The following is a 20,624-nucleotide window of genomic DNA, read 5'->3' on the forward strand; positions in this document are numbered from 1 at the left end:
AACAGAGACATAGAGCAGGGAGATCCTGAGAAAGGTTAGACTATAAAGGGGCATGTGACAACTTTATGGGGTGATGGAAACGTTCTGTGTCTTGTCTGTGATGGTTACATGACTGAATGCATTTGTCAGAATTCCTAGAAATGTATACCCAAAAATGTATACTTCAATAAACCTGACTTAAAAACAAACACAAGAAGTATACCTTGAGAGTGTTTCCCAAACATACCCACCTGCTTCAGAATCTATGGGACGGCATAAAAGCTCCCAGGGCATTAGAGAGGAATGCCTGTTTCAGACAACACCGCTAGGGAAAAAAACTCCGTGTAACAAAGCTACTCACATGCAGCAACTAATACTTCAGGTAATCTTGCCAATCAGCTAACGGAAATTTTCTAAAAAAGGAAATACTACGCAATTTTACCCTCCCTCTAGTTCCATGCACAAAGTGACTCTTTTCTTCCATGAGAACCCGGGGTAAAAAGGACAAAGGTGCTGATTAAGGAGGACGTGACTTTGTAATTCTTTTCCTTCAACTCCCCATTATTCTCAGAAAAACAGCCATTCAGAAAGGACCAAGAAGTTGCAAAGGCAGCAACAGAGGTGGGGAGTACTCCCAACCCCTGTTCTTTCAAGACAGGTAGAAAGACAGGGGGATCTAAAAGTAAATTACTAGAAAAATATCCGTTACAATTAAATAATCTGGAAGTCCCAAGAGAACCATTTGTAACTGTAAAGTGGCCTGTACCATGTAATTATATTATATTCATTGTTCCCTGTCTAGGGCAAGGGAGTATATTTTCTTCAAATTAAAAATCAAACTGAACTCCTATCAGAAAACAATTTACTTACTGTTTCTTCTCGTTCATTTCCCAGGCGTCAAGTATTCGTTCTATCAATTGACATTTTTGAAAGAGCTGAATAAAAAGGAACGTTCCAGTTTAACATTGACATAAATGTCAAAGTGTCAAATTTTTAAAGTGAAACACAACTCTAGTTAAACAGAAAAGTGATACCTATCACTTTATACATATAACCCAGCAAGCCTAATACAGCTGTGAATTACTGGCTAAATCAGATGCACCGTGAAAATAAATTTACTCAAGGGCCCCAGAACACTACAGGGATTCAAGACAGGATCTATGCCTTTAGCAGTGAACCTACCAGGAAATAATATATTTCAAGTACTGCTACCAGTGAGCAGCTGGCCTAAAAGCAAAGCCAGGTTTTACTCTGAAATGGAATAAAGAAAATTATGCCTCGGCAAAAATTTAACTCACAATCCACAGCAATACTTGTACATTTTAAATGCGAGCAACACTTACTTCTCTATGAGCTAACATTACTGCATTCGTATTAAAAATAGGTGTGGCTTGCCAAACTTCCGCACGCCAATGACCAGTGCTGTGGGCTGCATTATCGAATGTGCACAGCCAGTCTTATTCAAATGTCATTTGTCTTCCCCATCTACTTGGTTACTCCAGGTTAGCCTTTCCCATCTTCAAGGTTTGGGCGTAACCCAGTATGAGCTAGAGAATGTCACACAATCACAGAACTTCAGAGCAAGAAGAAACCTGAAGACTGACTTAGTAAAATCACCTCATATTTAACAAAAGAAAACAGACCCCCAGAAAAGGCTTCCTCGACACTGCCTGAGAACTCACTTCTCCCAACTTTCAGTCATAAATTCAGCACTAGAAATTAAAACTCTGGCAAGCCAAATAATTGGTTCAATTGTTTTCTGCAGTATTTAAATTTGCATTGTTCTTTTAATCTCCAAAAGACTTCTAAATCTTCAAATTTATTAATTTTCCCAAATAAGCAAGCCACTTAGCCTTTTTTTTTTAAAGTTCATCTAATGGTTAACTGTCCAGGATATGATTTACAGAAGCACTGGTTAAAAGTATCACTACAATGAAAATAAGTAAAATAGTCAGACTCTGAAATCTAACCTCCCACCCTTCAACCTCAATTCACTTCACACCTTAAGCAGAAAAATGCTATAACCAGGAGTGGCAGAAAAAAGACACCAAGTAAGCTTACATGTTTCAATAACAAATTGTCACCAGTGGAGTCTTGATCAGTAATTGTGCTATTTTCTGTGTTTTCAAAAGGACTTGCAAGAATCAGTGCAATACAGATTTCCACTTGTGTGTGTAAAAAGTTATTCCATGTGTATTTGAAGAACATGTCCTACAAAAAAAGAAAAATAATGCTTTCTTTTATTCAGTCTCCTCCATGTTTAAGCCACTACATCAACACACTCACCAAATAATGAATTAATGAAGTGAAAATGATGTGTTCCTAGTACAATAGGACAAATGAAAAGGAACACATTTTATCTTAAATGCAGTTTAAAATGCCTTCATAGACTAAATAGCATGGTATCTGCTCATTCAACATGTCAGAATTTGCATGGATCTAATAGAGACCAACAATAAACAAATAAAGAGAAGACAATAATAAATTTCTCAAACAGAAAGAGAGTGTCTTTTTGTTTTCAATATGACTAATACAGATATTAAGTTCAGTAGATTTCCAATAATTTTCAAAGGAATTTATGAGAATTTCATTTTGCCTCAACAAATGTTTACTGATGACTTCTGAGCAGCACACAGCGCTAGGTGCAACACGGGAGACAGACAAAAATACGGTCTCCAGGGCTTCCCTGGTGGCGCAGTGGTTGAGAGTCCGCCTGCCGATGCAGGGGACACGGGTTCGTGCCCCGATCCCGGAAGATCCCACATGCCGCGGAGCGGCTGGGCCCGCGAGCCATGGCCGCTGAGCCTGTGTGTCCGGAGCCTGTGCTCCGCAACGGGAGAGGCCACAGCAGTGAGAGGCCCGCGTACAGCAAAAAAAAAAAAAAAAAAAAAAATTACGGTCTCCAATTTTGAGGTGCTCACACCTTAAAAAAAGATAACCACTCGGGCATTCAAAACTCACAGAACTATCAGTGGATAGAGCAAAACAAGAAAGGTATGAGAGGTGGTGACGTGCGGAGCTCCTGGAGGCGCAAGGCTTTTCCAGATTACCCGAAAAGGTAACAGTAGCACAAAAAAAGGAAAGACAATTCCAAAAAGCGCAAATGCATAAAGTATGTATTCAGGATAGCGTTGAGTCTTGGTGATCTAATCTCAAAATGAAAAGATAATGATTAATGATCCATTTAGGAGTTTTATCAAATTAATCACTCAAAAGTGGCTCTAAGATTAACAACAGAAATGAATTAACAATAGCTGTAAACTTACTACTAGGAAGATGAAAGACTAGTGATTGATGACTTCAGTGAGACTCCCAGAGACAGGATTAGGAAGTTATATCCCTATCAGAGGGTAGGGCAAAAACTATGTCCCCAGAGGGCAAGGGTTATGCTGGCGAGGAAACTGTAATCCTGTGGCATCTCCTCTTTCTCCAAAGGATCCTGCTCTCCATGCCTTCTACTGCTATGTCATTTAACACAAAGCTGAAATACAACTAACAGTATGTGTCTCAGTGAAGCTAGGAAGAACAAAGGGAATGGCTGATGGAGCACGAGTGGGTTTGAAACTGGATGTGAATTCAAATCCTGGCTCCACCACTTACTAGCCATGGAATGTATCCCCGACCTGGGCATGATCTGAAAAATCACGCCCAGGACCACATGAGAAATGTATATGAAGTTTTATACCCAGGGTCACATGAGAAATGTATATGAAGTGTGCATTCAGTGCCTCTCATGTAAAGAGCAAACACCCAGACTCTCCTTTGAAACACACGCCAAGTTCCTCCCCGTGTACAGTGTGGCCAGCAGGTGTAGAGTGTGGGTCCTGGGAACCCATCTGTGCTGTGCGGAGGCAGGACAGAGCAATCAGAGGCCCCGGGGCCAGGCCCATGGGTTCCAAACACAGGCCTTGGAGCTGGGGAACTCAGGGGTCAGGGAAGTCCAGGTAACTCCTGGGCTCTTTCTTTTCCCTTCCATTCCCTTCTGCTTCCACTGAAGCAGACTAAATCAAAAGACGGTCTCAGACTAAATCGAAAGACAGTCTTTTAGACTCAAATCAAGACAGTGTCAGAGACCTCGTATACTATCTCAGTGGAAAGAAGATCAAAGCTTGTCCCCTGGCTAATTATGAAGAGAAAATAATGCTGTAAGCCCCAGTCGTTTATTGCTAATACAATCCCCTGAAGAGGGTGATTACACTCACTCTATCCTCCACACGAGACTGGGCTTCTTGAGGGAAACGTCTGTCTTAACCATCTTCGACATTCTCTAATACAGTTCTTTACGCACGGCAACAATAAATTACTACTGAAAAATTGAAAGCATTCAGAATTGATGATAACCTCAAGGGGAAAACTATATAAAAGACTGTTTACACTCGGACCAAGGAAAGTCATTGACACATATTGTAAATTTATGAGGTTCTACCTTCAGTTATGTATCCACAAAGTATCAAGGGCAAATTAAGACATCTTTCAGGGGATATCGTACCAATATGACCCCAATGCTATTCAGCTCCATAAGGTCCCCGTTGATACTGCTGGTATTTGTTTGGAGGAGGCTGGATATCAACCTAATCACATTCAACCGGGTGTTGCCCACGGGAGGGTCCAGCACGCCCCACGTAGTCTTCATCACGCTTTTCTGAAGAAGAAAAAGCTTTCCAATTAAATTCAGTTCAGTAAACAAAGGGTGTAGGAGTATGTACTAAGATACAATGCTAGGTAAACTAAGCCTGCAAACAACTTGGCCTAAATTCTACACCTGAAGGAAAATCCAGAACTCCTACTGATGATATCTTTAAGATATGATGAAATGAACATGAGGGAAAAAAATTAAGTAATTTCTCTGGACCACAAATTTTATAAGAAATCAAGTATCCCCTTGCCTTCAACATTCCAAACACCACAGGAATGAAGCAGAAAGCTACTGAAGTCCATGAAAAAAAAAAAGTGCAAAATTCCAATCCTGACCAGAAACCTAAGAAACTAAGAAAAGTTACAAGTGGTTTTAGATCACAGTTCTCTATCTCTGCCAAATCTGTGATAAAAATACAAACTCAAAAGTTGCCTCTGGATCACAACCTTGAAACAGGATCAACCTCAAACCTGTTCTTGTCCATAAAAGGGAGTTTCTATTCTCTGAAATCACAAAAGACAGACACAGAACATTCCAGAACTTCAGAAGTTTGGCAGGAAAGGATGATGACCTGTGACAACGAAGCGATGAGGATGCCCTTCTCCATGTCCGCGTCCACAGGGGATCCCTGCCCCCCTGCCTGCGCTCCTCCAGGCCCAGTGGAACTGGACGGCCCCCAGTTTCACTCCCTGCTGCACAGCTCTAACGAACATGGATCTACTCACACACCACAGCATGTAGTAAAAGCAGCCACAAGCTGAACTCACTCGCTCCTAGCCGTGAACAAGAGGAAGGGCAAACCAAACACTCTTACTTCCGAGTTAGGTCCAAGAAGAGTACCAGTGTGAGAATCCGTATTAGACGCTGTCTTTTTTGTCCGCCTAGAAAGAAGACTGTGGCACCTGAGACACAGGTCAGGGGCACCTGGCCACACCCTCTCCTCTCACAGGTCCTCCTTCCCCTCCAACTCCCACTTCTCTTCTCCTGAGCAAATCCTTCTCCTCTCCCTACCCTCCCTCCCCTTCTTCCCAGGTCTGGCACAAAGGCCGCCACTGCTAAACACCAGCTCCACCCACAAGGTGGTTAAGTAAACAGAAAGCATCTACTTTGGAAGGGAGACACCAGTCTACTAACTTCCCAGTAACTCACACCACAGATGTCACCGAGACACACTTTCCGGAGCCTGGGATGCTGGATGCAATGATGCAGAGCGGAAGGAAAAACCAAAGTGTAAGAACGAGGGCAGGCGGTAGGACTCTCAGGGAACTGCCTTCCACCCTAGAGATGCCGAAAGGAAGAGCCTCGTCCCCTGAAGCTCGATCTGCGCCAACCCGAGGGGGTGGGGTGTCACGGAAGGACACCACTATGGACCCTGGACACCCCTCTTTTGGAGGTCTTCGCTGTCTGCTGTGCTTTCAGTGGCTGCCTGATAAACAGTCATTTCTGGATTAGCACACAGATGCTCCCGACAGAAAAACTAACACTCCAAGTCACATTCAACCAACTACTTCTTAAATGAGATACCTGTCCATCAGGCGGTTACACTGCTCCAACTCTGAATAAGACAACTCAATTTCAAAGATTAGTTCCTAAAAGATTAACTTTTACCTCAAAGATGTGAAAATAACATGCTATGAGAAGAAAACTATTTTACTGGCATATAAGTATGCAGAATATATAGAAAGAACAAAAGGCTGAGTTTCCTAAGCAGATAAGTAACTTACTTAATTTTAATTCTATTCTATTCATCAATTTAGATGCTATATATCGATAAAAGCCAATTAAAAACTAGCTCAAGAGCAATGAAAACAACTGCCTATGTACCTTCTAATATGCTTTGCACATGGGAGTCACAGCCAGTCCTTTAACTCACAAGGTTCATCTACTTTCGAACAACAGCTGAAATCTAGCTACTGGGCTGGTCAAAGGGCTTCAGAGAGCTTCCTTACCTTGGGTGGCTCAAGCAGGAGTTCATGAAAAGATCCAAGTCTTCCTCGGATGGCTTCTAGAACGCTCTTGTTGACCGAACAAGCTGAATGACTCATGCCTGGTGGGCAGATCTCTATATGGCCTTCAAATCTTGAAACAAAGCAAGTTAATTTTATTTATTATTCCAGAACTAATCATTCAAGGTGCTCTGTATCAGCGTATAGGGATATACATAATAGCTATAGAATATATAGTGATTATATCAAAATTTCTGGAAGGATAGGAAGAGGGTGTAATAAAACCTTGATGGGGATCAGCCAACATGATCTGAAATCCGAAGATGTACGGTGTCGGGTGAGAAATTATATGCCATTTCTTCCCATTCTCTCCTAAACCTTCTAACTCCTTATACCTATTGTACTAATATCAGGTCTCTAACCAGAAAATCTGGAAAGCAGCAGGAGATCCCTGAATTACAGGACACATCATACTGCCTGCCACTGGAGGACTGTTAATAATAAACAAGCCTGTATTTGTTCTATACAGTTTCTCTTGACTAATCAATCAACACTGCTTCCTACTTAAAAGGCTTAACTTACTCTTCAGTATAAAGCTTCATCTATACTCATTATAAACCACTCCTTTTAGAAAAACAATTACGAGTGGAATGAGACTCCCAAATCCCCATCAGTTTTAGAAAGCACAGGGGTTCTCAAAGTTGGGGGACATAAAGAGAGAGGGGTCTAAAAATGTGGGTGTACAGTTCAGATTAAAAGAGAAACCTGAGAGTGGCGTGGCAGTGCAAACTAGCGCTTAACAATGTAGCTGCTGGAGCACGACTGCCTGAGCCTGAACCCTGGACCCTCACTCACCAGTAATGCGTTCTAATATGGAAAACGGGAACCACTCAGGAATGTCCCTCCCAGGACTGCTGTGGGGACCAGCTGATGTAGACAAAGGACTGAGAGCAATGCCTGACCCAGCTCACACCTAGAGAGTGACTGTTAGGACTATTACTTGAAAATATTTCACACGGGCAAGTGATTTCTAAGAGCTACACGGAACAGCCTTCAGAAACTCAATTCCTAGAAAGGGGGAGTAGGCAGAGGAAAGGCCTTTTGCTTTGACTGTAGTGCTTTTTAATGTGTAGGGGTTTTAGTAATTTATGCGGCCAAGTATAGCATCCTTCACTATAGTCTCTGTCCAGGAAGCCATACTTAAAGTTCTTTACAATGCCATAATCCTATGAGTATTTGCATACTTTTCCCTCTAGTGTTTTTCATTTAACTCATCTGGAATTTATTTTTATGCAAAACAGGTATAGACATGATAGTTTTTTCCCCAAGTGGTGAGTCACTTCTAAGCCACATTTACAGAACGATCTGCTTTTCCCCAATTATGTGAAAAAAAAACCCATACAAAAACACATACTAAAATTCCTTAATCATTCATATAAATTTTATTTGTTCATCTAATAAATACTTAGTGAGCATCAATTTATGTACCTGCCTTGACTCAGGTACTACAATCAATATCCATGGTGTTTCTCACATTTTAATCCTTTCAAATATATGTAAAAATCTGCCAAATCCAAAACAAAACCCGTGCTGATATTCCAAATAGAGATACATTAAATCTGGAACTTAGACTTGGAAAGGCACAAGAAGGGATGGCTGTCTGGGGCATCGGGAGTCTGTTGCTTTTCTCTCTGAACACAGGTCTACAGTCCAGATGCTCGGTACCTGCCTCCACTCAGCTCCCTCATCCACTCACCAGTTAAGGAAAGTGCTTATTTATTGTTTTGGATGATTGTGAATAAAGGGCACAAATATTCACGTACCAGTTTCTGTGTGACACAATTCTCACTTTTCTTGGGTAGCTATCTAAGAGAGTGCTGCATAATGTATTGTAATAAAGGTCTGTTTCTTAAAACACTGCCAGGTGTTTTTAGAAGATGGCCACATGACTAAACATCCCAGTTGGAGAGTGAGGCTTCACTGTCACCAGCACTGGCTCTGTTGGTTTGGTTCAGCTGGTTAGTGGGCTGAACGGCCCCCCCACGACACGTATGTCCACACCCTAGTCCCCCGCCTGGACGCCTTTCCTCTCTTTCCTGCCTCCCTGCACTGCTAGGGCCCGCGGCATGAGGCTGAGTGGAACTGGGGTGGCAAGACTCCTGCCCTGGTCCTTGGGCTTAGGGGCTGTCATTTCAGCCTTTGCCCACGAAGAATGATGGTTCAGGGCGTCCCCGGCGGCACAGTGGTTGGGAGTCTGCCTGCCGATGCAGGGGACACGGGTTCGTGCCCCGGTCCGGGAGGATCCCGCGTGCCGCGGGGCGGCTGGGCCCGTGAGCCATGGCCGCTGAGCCTGCGCGTCCGGAGCCTGTGCTCCGCAACGGGGGAGGCCACAGCAGTGAGAGGCCCGCGTACCACAAAGAAAAAAAAAAAAAAAGAATGATGGTAGCTATGGGGTTTCTTTTTGTTTTTCAGTTTCCAAGTTCCTTTCTATTCCTAATTTGCAGAGAGGTTTTATCATACAAGAATTTAATGAAATGGTAACATGGTTTTCCTTCTTTACCCTGTAGGTATCAGTTACACTGGCTGATATTAAAGCTATTTTTATAGAGCAGTTTTAAGCTCACAGCAAAATGGAGGGGAAGGCACAGAGACGCCCATACACCCTCTGCCCCCACAAATGCAGAGCCTCCCCGTTATCAACATCCTCTACCAGAGTATGTTTATTACAATCCATGAACCTACACTGACACATCATCACCACCCAGAACCCAGTTTACATTATGGCTCACTCTAATGGGTTTGGACAAATAATGACAAGTATCGGTCACTATGATATTATACAGAGCATTTTCACTGCCCTAAAGGTCCTCTGTGCTCCACCTATTCATTTCACTCCCCTTGCCAACCCCTGGAAACCATGATCTTTTTTACTGTCTCCACAGTAAAATACGACACTTTCCAGAATGTATGTAGCCTTTTTAGACTGGCTTCTTTCACTTCTTCTTTTTTTTTTTTTTTTTTTTTTTTGCGGTACGCGGGCCTCTCATTGTTGTGGCCTCTCCCATTGCGGAGCACAGGCTCTGGACGCGCAGGCTCAGTGGCCATGGCTCACGGGCCTAGCCACTCCGCGGCATGTGGGATCTTCCCGGACCGGGACACAAACCCGTGTCCCCTGCATCGGCAGGCGGACTCTCAACCATTGCGCCACCAGGGAAGCCCACACTTCTTTCTTTTTCATTTGCATTTAAGGTCCCTCCATGTCTTTTCATGGCATGAGGGCACATTCTTTTTAGTGCTGAATAATATTCCACTGTCTGGATGAACTTTGGTTTATTTATCCACTCACCTACTGAGGACCTCTTGGCTGCTTCCAAGCTTTGGCAAGTGTGGATAAAGCTGCTAAACAACTGTGTGCAGGTTTTTGTGGGAACCTAAGTTTTCAACTCCTCTGGGTAAATACGAAGGAGCACAACTGCTGGACTGTATGGTAAAAGTATGTTTAGTTTTCTAAGAAACTACCAGACTGTCTTCCAAAGTGGCTGCACCATTTTGCGTTTCCACCGGCAACAAATGGGATTTCCTGCTGCCCTGCAGTCCTGCCAGCACTTGGGTGTCGTCAATTAGGTCCAGAGAATTGCTAGTACTGTGCTTCTTACTGATTTCTGTCTAAATGTTCTGTCCATTTCCGTTACAACTTCTGTTTTAGATTTACAAAAAAATTGCAAAAAAAGTACAGAGTTCCCATGTGACCCATACCCAGTTTCCCCTGTTATCATCTTACATTTGTCAAAATTAATGAACAAGTACTCACATGTAAAATCCATACTTTATTCAGATTTCCTTGGTTTTTGCCTACAGTTGTTTCTCTGACCCAGAATCCACCCAGGACACCACACTATATTTAGCTTTCAAGTGTCCTTAGCCTCCTCTTGGCTGTGATAGTTACTCAGGCTTTCCTGGGCAGGTACTTTGCAGAATGGCCCTCATTTGGGGTCTGATCTTAACGTTTTTCTCACGATCGTGGGTCTCTGAGAGGAAGACCACACAAGTAAAACAACATTTTCATTACATACTATCAACACAACAGTGCTGGCTGTTGACTGTGATTATACGGCTGAGGAAGTGCTGGTCAGGTTTCTCTGTCAAACTTGACAGAGTAACTGTCAAGTTCTCATTTTATTCTCTCTCCATACTGCACTTTTTAGAAGGAAGTCATGAGGTGCAGTCTACATGTAAAGAGCGGAGAGTCTTTTTCTTCCTCCTTGAGAAGGGATTATGAACTATTTGGAATTCTCCCACAGGGGAGATTTGTCTCTTCACCCCCTTTTACTTATTCAGTCACTTATTTATATCAGTATGAACTCATGGGTATTTCATACTTTATAACACTTTGTGTTATAAAACAAATACTGCCTTATTTTACTGTGCAAGTGGTCCCAGCTCTGGCCAATGGGAGCTCTTTTAGTTGGCCTGTGTCCCTCTCACACACCCGGTGCTGTAGGTTTTCTCTTTGAGCGCGTCCTTACTGTCTGCACAACAGGATGCTCCACACTCATCTTGCATACTTCTTAGCCCAGTTGCAGAACCAGCCATTTCTCCATGAAGCCCTGGTTCCTTTACCAGAGGATGGTATGAGAAACTGAGATCTGGGCACACGGTTACTTGTTCCTGGTGACGCATCATGACTTCTAGGCCTCACAAAGCAACTGTCTTCCTGGTTTAACTCTTCATATTTCAGTATAGGTAACTTCTAATGTCCTACACTGATCCTGTCCTCAACTATGTCAAAGTTTACAAATGAGCCCAAAGGCATTCTTCAATTTCTGTTGTATTTTTCATTTCTAGCATTTGTGTATGATCTTCCATATCTCTGTTAAAATTCTCCATCTGTTCACATATTGCTCACTTTTCCCACAAGCCTTTAACACATTAATCATAGTTATCTTAAATTCCCTACCAGATTGCTCCAACATTTTTGAATCTAGTTCTCCTGACTGCTTTTTCTCTTGAGAGCTCAGTTTGTTTGGGTTCTTTTTATCTTGCTTCTTTGTCTTGCAATTTTTTAGCTGTGACGTGGACATGTTGTGTAAGACAACAGAGACTGATATAACTAGTATTTGCAATGGATACACCTCTTTTTTTCTAGGTCTTTAGTGTGGGGTTTCTGGTTCAATTTATAGTCAGCAGCTGAGGTAGGTTTGGGTTTTGACTGACTGATGACTGGCTTCTCTCAGCACACTGAAGACTTTAAATCTGTCTCAAGTTACTTTGTATTTATAGTTAGGGATGGATTGCCAAGTTTTTCTCAACTTCTGCTCTGCCCTTAGCTGAAGTTCTTCCCTTTAAGCCTGCTCCTGTGTTGACGGTCTCCTTCCACACTGCAGCCTTCCCTCCGTCAGCAGCCGCTGTTGTCACTTGATGTGTGGTGGCCTGGTGGGGAGGACTGCTCTGTTGTTCTCGTTCAGCCTCAGTCTCAGGCAGTGGAAGTGCTCACGGGCCTCAGGGGTGGGGCCCTCTCGGTCACCCTGCCCTTACTTCAGTGGTAGGGGCTCTCTAGTAGCCTGGGCCCTGAAAGTGTCCCTGCTTGTCCCGTAGGATAGAGGCTTTTTCCTGGTCCCTTCCTCCTCATCGTGTCTTTAGGGTTACAGGGTTTGCTGCCCTTTCGCCAGTGGCTTCAGGGTTTTATTCAGCAGGGGCGGGAATGGAGAAGGACCCTGCTGCTGCATTCCGCAGCCCTACTCTGCAAGGGAGGCTTTCTCGGGGCTCTTACCCGGCCTCCAGTACTTCCTGAGCAGGGCTCGCAGGTATGTGCAAAGTCCTGAGTCTGTAGTTCTCAGGGTGTCCTTGCTCTCCCTGCACCTGAGGCGCTTCGGGCGTTACATAACCTACTATCATTCTATGTTTATAAAAAACACATTGGAACTATCATTTTTTTAAGATGAAAAATGAAACTGTATATGAAAGTACCTCAGTTCCTCAGTAGAAGATAAGAATTATATTGTGCGCTAACTTACCCCTTCTCTCCTTCTTTCTTTCCCGGACCGGGGCACGAACCCGTGTCCCTTGCATCGGCAGGCGGACTCTCAACCACTGCACCACCAGGGAAGCCCTCTCCTTCTTTCTTTCTTCTTCTTCTTTTTTTTTTTTTTGCGGTACGCGGGCCTCTCACTGTTGTGGCCTCTCCCGTTGCGGGGCACAGGCTCTGGACGCACAGGCTCAGAAGCCATGGCTCACGGGCCCAGCCACTCCACGGCATGTGGGATCTTCCCGGACCGGGGCATGAACCCGTGTCCCCTGCATCGGCAGGCGGACTCTCAACCACTGCGCCACTAGGGAAGCCCCTCTCTCCTTATTTCTTGAGTTTTATTAAAATAATCTGGAATTTATTGGTTTTTTTTCAACATCTGACTTATTCAATTATTCATTCTTAACATAACTTTCATAGTCATATGAATTGTCACATTCCTATCTGTTTCATTTACCATTACTTTCGCCAATATATCTCCTTATCTTAAGTTCTTTATTCTACTTATTTTTCTGCTTGGCTTCGGTAAAGTCCATCTTCGAGTAATTTGGCCCAGGAACAGGACACGGACGGGACACTGAGGTCCATGTGCGTGAAAATGCCTCCTGCCCTCACACAGCAACAAAAGTGCTTCAGGGTCACAACCCCGCCCTCTGTTTTTCAGTGTTTAGTTAGCTTTGCAGATGACGTGCCTGGCAATGTGATTTGCTTTGTAGTTAACCCATTTTTTTCTTGTCCAAATATTTTTAAGATTTATCCTTCATTCTAGGGATTCAGAAATCACATAAGGATAAGGCTAAGATCTCAGTTGTCCACCACCCTTCCACCTGCCCCTCTTTAAAGTTAATCATGCTCAGTATTTGATAAACCTTTGTGGTCTGAGGATAAGTTCCTTCTGATCAGAAATTCCTTCCTGTCATTTATTACTGTATCGTCTCCATTCTCAAGCCAGAGTCGTCAATATAAATCTCACAGCACCAGCTCACGTGCTTTTAAACCATTTTGAGAGATGATGCAACTGCCTTGCAGCATGAGTAGCAAGATAACAGCCCTGTATCACTTGATTAATACCTTAAGTTACTGGTTACATTATTTAAAATATGATTCACCAGGGAAGACACAGGCAAAGTCAAAACTGCAGGTACAACTCCAAATGACAACACAGCTGAAGCAGTGCTGCCACACTGCCCTTCCATTATCACTAACCAGAGATTAAAGAGCCAGAGACAGAGATGAAGACTTTGGGAAGCAGGGATTGGTAAGGCTGTGTTTACTATTTTGCTGGAAACCCAAATGACATCACTGAAACTAAATCCAGAAACGCTGGATGGCTAAATTTTCATATGCTGACAGCAGACCGTGTCTCTCCTCCTCTTCATGCCCTCTGCTTCACAGGATGGATCCAATAGTGGGTAAGAAAATACAAATTCTGATCTCTAAACCACATGTTCCCGGAATGCAAACACATACATACCTCTTCAAATTCTCATTCTCCAGAGAACGATTAGGAAAACTCTGACAATTAATAAGTAAATTAGCTTTGGGTATAAACTGTAAAGAATAATATGACAAATATTAATTGGCTTGTCCAGAGGCACATACATAGGGAAAACAGACTATATTTCTGATTCTGAAACACATAGCACAAAGTTTTCCTTAAGGCCTCAAGCCACCTGCCCGTCCATTTTTAAACAGCCTAATGAACTGTAGTTGCCTCATATGTGAAACCCTGAAAAAAACCAACCCAAAGCCTCAAGTTAGCAAGCACTGGACAGGATCACAAGATGGAAAGAGCCTTGAACTGACACTTGGAGGAGAGCTGCATACCAAACAGGAACACCTATTTTCAATTTTCATAAGCAAGAAATAAGCTTCTCTTTTGTGTTTAAGCCATTCTGTATGGGTTTGACTTATTATAGAAGCATTTTGGTAACTACTACAAAACCCCAAATGACTAGAATCCACATATTGCCAATAGTGTTTACCAAACCATATAGTTCAACTACATCTATGCATCCCATTCATATAAAACTATTTATATAGTAGAAAAAGATTCAGCACCTGAAATTCACGGGCATGATATTGTAGCGATCAACCAACAACTTAACTCTTAGCTTTTAAAAATTCTAAAAGCAAAAGCAAATGGCTCGTTTCGCAAGACAGAAGGAAAACTTACGTTGGTCGCCGTGTCTCAAGTAAAGCCAACAATATCTGGACTGCGCTGACTATGGCCGATTCATTCTTCTCCTTGTGGAAAATATTTGATAGGAGCTGCTCTATAATTTCTTGCCTGGGAAAACAAATCAATAGTCAAGCGCTAATTGTAACACCGTTTAACACAAACAACTTCGGAGAAAAAGATCATGGTATCAGTAAGACAAGTATTATAAAAGAGTTCAACCTCACTTGTGCATATTTATTAACAATATTTTATTTTTAATATATCTATAAGGAAGGCCAGTGATCTGGCTTATTATAAATGTAACACAGACATATACATATATATATTCCTATCTCCTCCCCTCAGCAAAGTCACCTGGGCCCTGCTTGCCTTTGCCAATCTTGTTGAAAGCCAACAAACACCTCATGACTGGAAGTCACCTCCTACTCAGATGGTGGGGACGGGCGGTAAAAAGACTCAAAACCCTTCAGCCCCACAGAAGGAGGGGAGTTTTGACAAAAGACACCATAAATGTTTTCCCACAAAGGCATTCACGTATAATTAACAAAGATCTAAAACAGATACAAGATAACATCAATTGCTGCACTGTACTCTACAACTAAAATTTGGTAAAACCAAAATAATGTGGTAGCAGTGAAATGGGTGTGACTGAACTACTCTGCCCCAAAAGTATTCTCCACAGGCTCTTCCCATGACACACCCCCATACGTGTATACAAGGGTCACAATTAATGTAGAATACAAGGGTAACCTGTTAGGTGAATAAATTTATACAGATGTTCTCAAGGAAAACCTGTTTCTTAGGATCTCAGTAATTCTTAAAACCCATGGGGATTAAGAAATGGAATCGCCTTAGCAATGAGAGGGATAGCTGGTTGTCCCTGGTGCGCACCTGGCAGACACACCAGTCACCCCAAGGTACAGCTGTGCTCACTGGCTACTAACACCAGTTCCGTTGCCAGGTTAGGGCAGCAAGTAGGAGAGAATCTCTTCCTCTTTGGGGGAAGCAAATAAAACTGGTATCTAACCTAACTTCAGAGGATCCCCTTGCAGGAAGTAGCTTTCAAGTACTCTCAGACCGGCACTAGAATTGCTTATGAGATCTCTACCCAAAACAGTACTGAAGAGTCACTCAACACACAGCTGTCTACAAAATAACTATTAAACTTGGAATTGAGCTCTGGAAAACAGACTGCTTTTTTGTAAATACGTATATTCTTCAAATAGCAGCCTCACCCCAGGGAGGGGGGTACCGACAGGGCATCCAACTGTAGATGTCCACCTTCTCATTCAGCTATAGTGTCTAACTTTCCAGAGAGCAATATCACCTTTCATAAACCCTGAAGCCTGAAGGGAGTGGCTAACAAAGAGGCTCTCACTCTTTCATGGCTGCATCAAATTGGAAGTCTACCATACGCATGGAGAGCATTCTACTAATGGACAAAAATGAGATAATAACCAGCAAAAATGTGACGGTCAAGATGCAGCACAGCAGCTGAGCCATATTCTGAGTTTTATCTAAACATACAAATATCACCAAATACAGAAAAAATCATAAACTGAAGAACTGAGCTTATTAAATAGGATAAAAAGAATGCCTTCATAGTCTTTAAATAATAAGGCATTTATTTACAAGTGAGAAGACATATTCACTTCCACTTTTTTAAAAATGGAGTTCTTGGGCTTCCCTGGTGGCGCAGTGGTTGAGAGTCCGCCTGCCGATGCAGGGGACACGGGTTTGTGCCCCGGTCCAGGAAGATCCCACATGCCACGGAGCGGCTGGGCCCGTGAACCATGGCCGCTGAGCCTGTGTGTCCGGAGCCTGTGCTCCGCAACGCGAGAGGCCACAGCAGTGAGAGGCCCGCTTACCGCAAAAAAAAAAAAAAAAAAAAATGGAGTTCTTGGACGAACACCAATAAAGTTCATTATGTAAGCTGTGTTACGCACGAGGCCAGCCAGCTTCTTCACCCAGGACTTTGAGACGATGGCGCACTTCTGTTTTGTTTTGTTTTTATGTGGGCAGCAAAAGACTCGCATCTATAAAGATAACGGGCTCAACTGGGCCCAGAGGCCGACCCACTGTAAGCTCACCAGTATCAAGAATTCGGAGCTGCCTGGTCCAACCCTCCCTAACACAACTAGTTTTAAAGGAATTCTGGAACTTCTGATTCTCCCACAACAGAGCTACTAAATTAAATACATTCAATTTAAGCCCAGATTGTTTCCCAAGCTAACACTCACTACCTGACACCTCGGTCCACTTTCTTAAGAGACCTTTTGGTATCCCTACCCACCCTGACCATTCTCTTTAACCTTAGTTAGCTCATTTCCAATTTTTCCTGCAGTGCTAACCTACACTTCCAGTTACACGTACGGTGTTTATGTGGGGGTTCGCCTGTATACCGAGTAGACTGGCTTATAACACAACACTGCTATATATTATTCGGTGATAATCAAATACATACAGATACATAACAATATATAAAATATACACAGATACTGTTAAAATTAATAAAAGCTTACTAAGCTCACAGGAGCCTTTGCTCACTGTGCACTTCCTCAATCAACAGATACTAAAAAGAACGACTATAATGTGGGAACACGTCTGATATTAAAAAGGGTTGGTTCTCATCCTCAAGTAGAGTGTGGGAAGCACTGTTATAGAGTTAAGTCTCCCCGATGCTCAGTGTGGTGAAGGTTTAACTCAGTGACACCACAGAGCCCCTGACTCCTTAGGACCATGTAGGTGAAGAAATTTACTCTAATATTTAATGATGTTGATTATGTACCTATCTGCATCAAAGTACAGTTGCCTGATCCAGGACTAAAAGACACAGTCTGAAATATATTAGCTAGTGCACACAGAGGCTCCAACAGCTAGATCCCACGTTTAGTCCAAACAGAGTTGAGTGAAGAGAGGGCTGGCACAGAAGAACTCGGTGATTACTACTGACCAGCCTGACACTCAGGGTGAACCTGCACACCATCCAGGAAGGAAGCCTGAGCACCACCTGCGGCCACAGAACGCTCAAAAGGTAACTAGTTTGAATTGGCCTGTCCTAAGTGTAAAATACACACTGGATTTCCAAAACTTTGCACAAAGAAAAAGAATGTAGACTCACTCATTAATAATTTTTTAAATGAACGTATGTTGAAATATTATTTTGTACCTATTAAATAAAACATAAAAATTAATTTCACTTATTTTTTTACTTTAATGTGGCTACTAGAAATTTTTAAATTACATGTGACTTTTATTATATTTCTATTGGACAGTGCAGTCATGAACCATATGAAATTACTGACAGTCAACATTTTTTAACCTTGAGTAAGTTAATTTTTACATGGTTCAACCTATTACTACTACAATTATCGGTACTGTATATTATAAAAGGAGTACATATGCCATAGTGCCCAAGAATAACTGAAATGGGGCAGGTAAGATGACATTTTACTCAGAAGCTGATAACCTCTTGTCTTGCTACTTGAGAGAACTAGTCAATTCCTTCCTATTCTACAATGCACATTGGGAAAATACAACTTTATTTCTCAGAAAACAGAGCTTAAAACAAGGTATCTTGTCTCTAATTTGTTCCTTGTTTGTCTCACACTTGCCAAGTAAACAATACACACAAATGTCTTATTTTAATAAAAGGGTCTTCCTGGCCAAAAGACGCAAACGAGTCTCAATATACAGGAGGACTAAAAAATTCCAACAAAGTCATTCAGAAGAACAACAGTAGCCGTAACCTGATGCGAGGCGGCCATCCGTACCTAACAACGCTAACTGTATGCACCCTTTCCAGTTATTCATCCAAAGTGGGGAAATGCCTTATTTTTGTTTACTAAAATAACCTTCAGTTGTAGGGATGCAGGCAAATGTATGCCCATACTTGATGGCAAATACTCTTCCTGAAAATGTATGAATCTACAAATGCCAGTATGGTAGGTTGGCCATTCGCAGATTTCAAAATACTACACCACCCCCAAGCTGTCTTCCACCTGAAACACATGAGATGTCTGTTCATTAGGAATTATCTAAAAATAAGGGCAGAAGCAATATAAAGAAACAAAACATACAAGATGTATAACCCTTCGAATCAGGTCTGGTCAGGTTACCCCAGTCAGCTGCCAAGGTACAGTGGCTCCTAAGAAGAACTTCTGATTAAAAATCACTGGCTGGGAATTCCCTGGTGGTCCAATGGTTAGGGCTTGGCCCTTTCACTGCTGATGGTGCGGGTTTAATCTCTGGTCGGGGAACTAAGATCCCGCAAGCCACGCGGCATGGCCAAAAAAAGAAAAAAGAAAAAAATCACTGACTAAGATGGGTCAAATTACTTCGTACACCTATCTTCCCCAAAGACCATGGAGGCAGTGACTGCAGTTATGATGTCACTGCCCCATCCATGATAGTTTTATAGAATTTAGTTTACAATTATTGAAAAGCTCAAAGTCTACATATAAACGTCATTTATTTACATTCTCACCCTGTAAGTCTCCAACGGGCATCACGAGTGGCTGAGGTCAGATAAGCAGGTTTTCCTGCCTTCTCAGCCACCCACAGGTTAATTTCCAGGGACAGGATTCCCATGTAAGAAACACTTACCAAGTACTTACACTGGTAGACTATCAAATAGCATCAATATGAAAACAGAACAAGGAGAGAGTTTCAAACATACTTTTCTAGAGTGGCAAGCAGGGGGTCCGGTTCTGTACTGTTCTGAATTTGTAACATCTGGTCTCTGCTCAGGCGAACAATTTCACAAAGTGACTGTGATGCGTTTGAATGCCGCTAAAGGAAAGAAGTACAATTTTAACTACAAAACACATCAGAAGTCAAATTTATAATAAAATTAAGTTAGTGAAGAAATTGCTTAAGACATAACACAAATTAACACTGGCCATAAGCTACAGTAAATAAAAAGCCAGGGTCCAAAGAAATAACATATGTCAAGCATGAGTATTTTACCCTGCCAGGCTTTACTTAACAATACCACAAACAAAATACATGTGTTACTTTGTGTAGGGAAATGTAATTCAAGTTCTGACAAGGAAAAATTTCTTTAATTAAATACTTGAAGAAAAATATAACCCCCCAATTTATATACTTTTAGCAGCAAAGAAAGATGAACACCATTCTTTGGCTTAAAAAAATAAACGCAGCTTTCTGGAATATACTAACGGATAAGAAATATTACTTCTTCTTTCAGTGCGCAGCGTGCTATCCTACAGGAAAGTTCTGAGATCTCAGCGCCAAACGCCTACGCTCCGTGGCATGTGGCACTGAGCGTCACCTGCCCAGTGAGACCAGCAGGTTCCAGCACAGATGACAACACACACCAGGATATCAAAATCCACTGTTTGCATTCAGGAGCCTAACATTTCCTCAATAAATATATGCAAGTCATCACTTAATACAAAACGGAAGTATCAACAAGACTGTCCAAAAGACAAAATGAACTTTTCTTGCAAGTCAGTTAGAGAAGGTGCTGATGCCCCAAACGCTTTGTCCTTCGCAAAAAAAAGTTGCTGCAGAGTTGGGCTTCTCCTCTGTCAACTTCTCCTGGACCCTTCAGACAGGGACAGTACCTGTTGAGCAGGAACCTAGTGATGAGCAAGCCTCGTCTGTGGATGTGTCCCCCCTACCCCATGAATAGGGCAGGCCACGCTCCTGTCCTCACTCTCCTCGGCCTGCACCGGCCACATTTCCAGCACACAGGAAATGTGCTCTTGGAACCATCCAACTCCCCCAGCCACAGCAGGAGGGCTCATCACCCCAACCAGGCCGAGGGCGCCATCGAAGCTCTAGCACCCACTACGTGCACACACTGGAGTGTCCTTCCTGAGAGTCAGCAGT

At 42.6% G+C, this 20,624-nt stretch overlaps 1 protein-coding gene across 10 annotated transcripts in view; it reads right to left on the reverse strand.

Annotated features, from left to right (window-relative positions):
• The window catches only part of PPP6R3 (protein phosphatase 6 regulatory subunit 3), a 129,733-nt gene that overhangs the window by 41,491 nt on the left and 67,618 nt on the right, over positions 1-20,624 (reverse strand). For all 10 annotated transcript variants that reach the window (XM_082629154.1, XM_082629153.1, XM_082629152.1 and 7 more), the window contains 6 exons: positions 19,447-19,559; positions 14,763-14,876; positions 6,565-6,694; positions 4,469-4,621; positions 2,041-2,190; positions 850-914 (listed from right to left, as the gene is read on the reverse strand). In XM_082629154.1, the coding sequence (XP_082485280.1) occupies positions 850-914; positions 2,041-2,190; positions 4,469-4,621; positions 6,565-6,694; positions 14,763-14,876; positions 19,447-19,559 (725 nt within the window). The remainder of the gene's footprint in view (positions 1-849; positions 915-2,040; positions 2,191-4,468; positions 4,622-6,564; positions 6,695-14,762; positions 14,877-19,446; positions 19,560-20,624) is intronic.

The sequence above is a fragment of the Mesoplodon mirus genome (assembly GCF_964341445.2).
Source record: "Mesoplodon mirus genome assembly, chromosome: 7".
Taxonomy (NCBI): domain Eukaryota; kingdom Metazoa; phylum Chordata; class Mammalia; order Artiodactyla; family Ziphiidae; genus Mesoplodon; species Mesoplodon mirus.